The sequence below is a fragment of the Merops nubicus genome, unplaced genomic scaffold, assembly GCF_000691845.1.
Source record: "Merops nubicus isolate BGI_N331 unplaced genomic scaffold, ASM69184v1 scaffold31583, whole genome shotgun sequence".
NCBI classification, from domain to species: Eukaryota; Metazoa; Chordata; class Aves; order Coraciiformes; family Meropidae; genus Merops; species Merops nubicus.
This window is the reverse complement of record NW_008597362.1, coordinates 770-1,344: the sequence shown is the minus strand read 5'-3', so window position 1 is coordinate 1,344 and position 575 is coordinate 770. Positions and strand designations below refer to the sequence as shown.

Sequence of the window (575 nt, the reverse complement as noted above, 5' to 3'; positions counted from 1 at the left end):
GGTCCCCGTGGCACTGCCCTGCTCTCTCTGCAGAACACGGGCCTGATCAACCAGAAGAAGAAGCTGGAGGCTGACATCTCCCAGCTGAGTGGCGAGGTGGAGGACGCGGTGCAGGAGTGCCGCAACGCTGAGGAGAAGGCCAAGAAGGCCATCACAGATGTAAGAGGGTGCTGGGGACGCCGCCGCGCGGCTCAGCAAGGGCGCCCAGCCTGCGGGGCTGGTGGGCAGGAGCAGAGGGGAGAGTCAGAGCTTCTTCATGGAGCCTCTGTGTCTGGCAGGGCTGCCCGGGCTGGGGGTGACGTTGTGGGTTGTCTCCTGGGGCAGGCAGCCATGATGGCTGAGGAGCTGAAGAAGGAGCAGGACACCAGCGCCCACCTGGAGCGGATGAAGAAGAACATGGAGCAGACCATCAAGGACCTGCAGATGCGCCTGGACGAAGCAGAGCAGATTGCTCTCAAGGGGGGCAAGAAGCAGATCCAGAAGCTGGAGGCCAGGGTGAGGGGCAGAATGCTGGCTGTGCCCCCAGGAGCAGGCTGCTGATGCCCCAGCCCCTGTGGTACCAGGCTCTGCAGGAC

General features: G+C 64.0%; 1 protein-coding gene across 1 annotated transcript in view; it reads left to right on the top strand.

Annotated features, from left to right (window-relative positions):
* Positions 1–24: 24 nt before the first annotated feature.
* The window catches only part of LOC103769485 (myosin-7-like), a gene marked incomplete at both ends in the record, with an annotated part of 1,317 nt that continues 766 nt past the window's right edge, over positions 25–575 (top strand). The window contains 2 exons of the mRNA XM_008936681.1: positions 25–159; positions 325–516. Coding sequence (XP_008934929.1) covers positions 25–159; positions 325–516 — 327 coding nt within the window. The remainder of the gene's footprint in view (positions 160–324; positions 517–575) is intronic.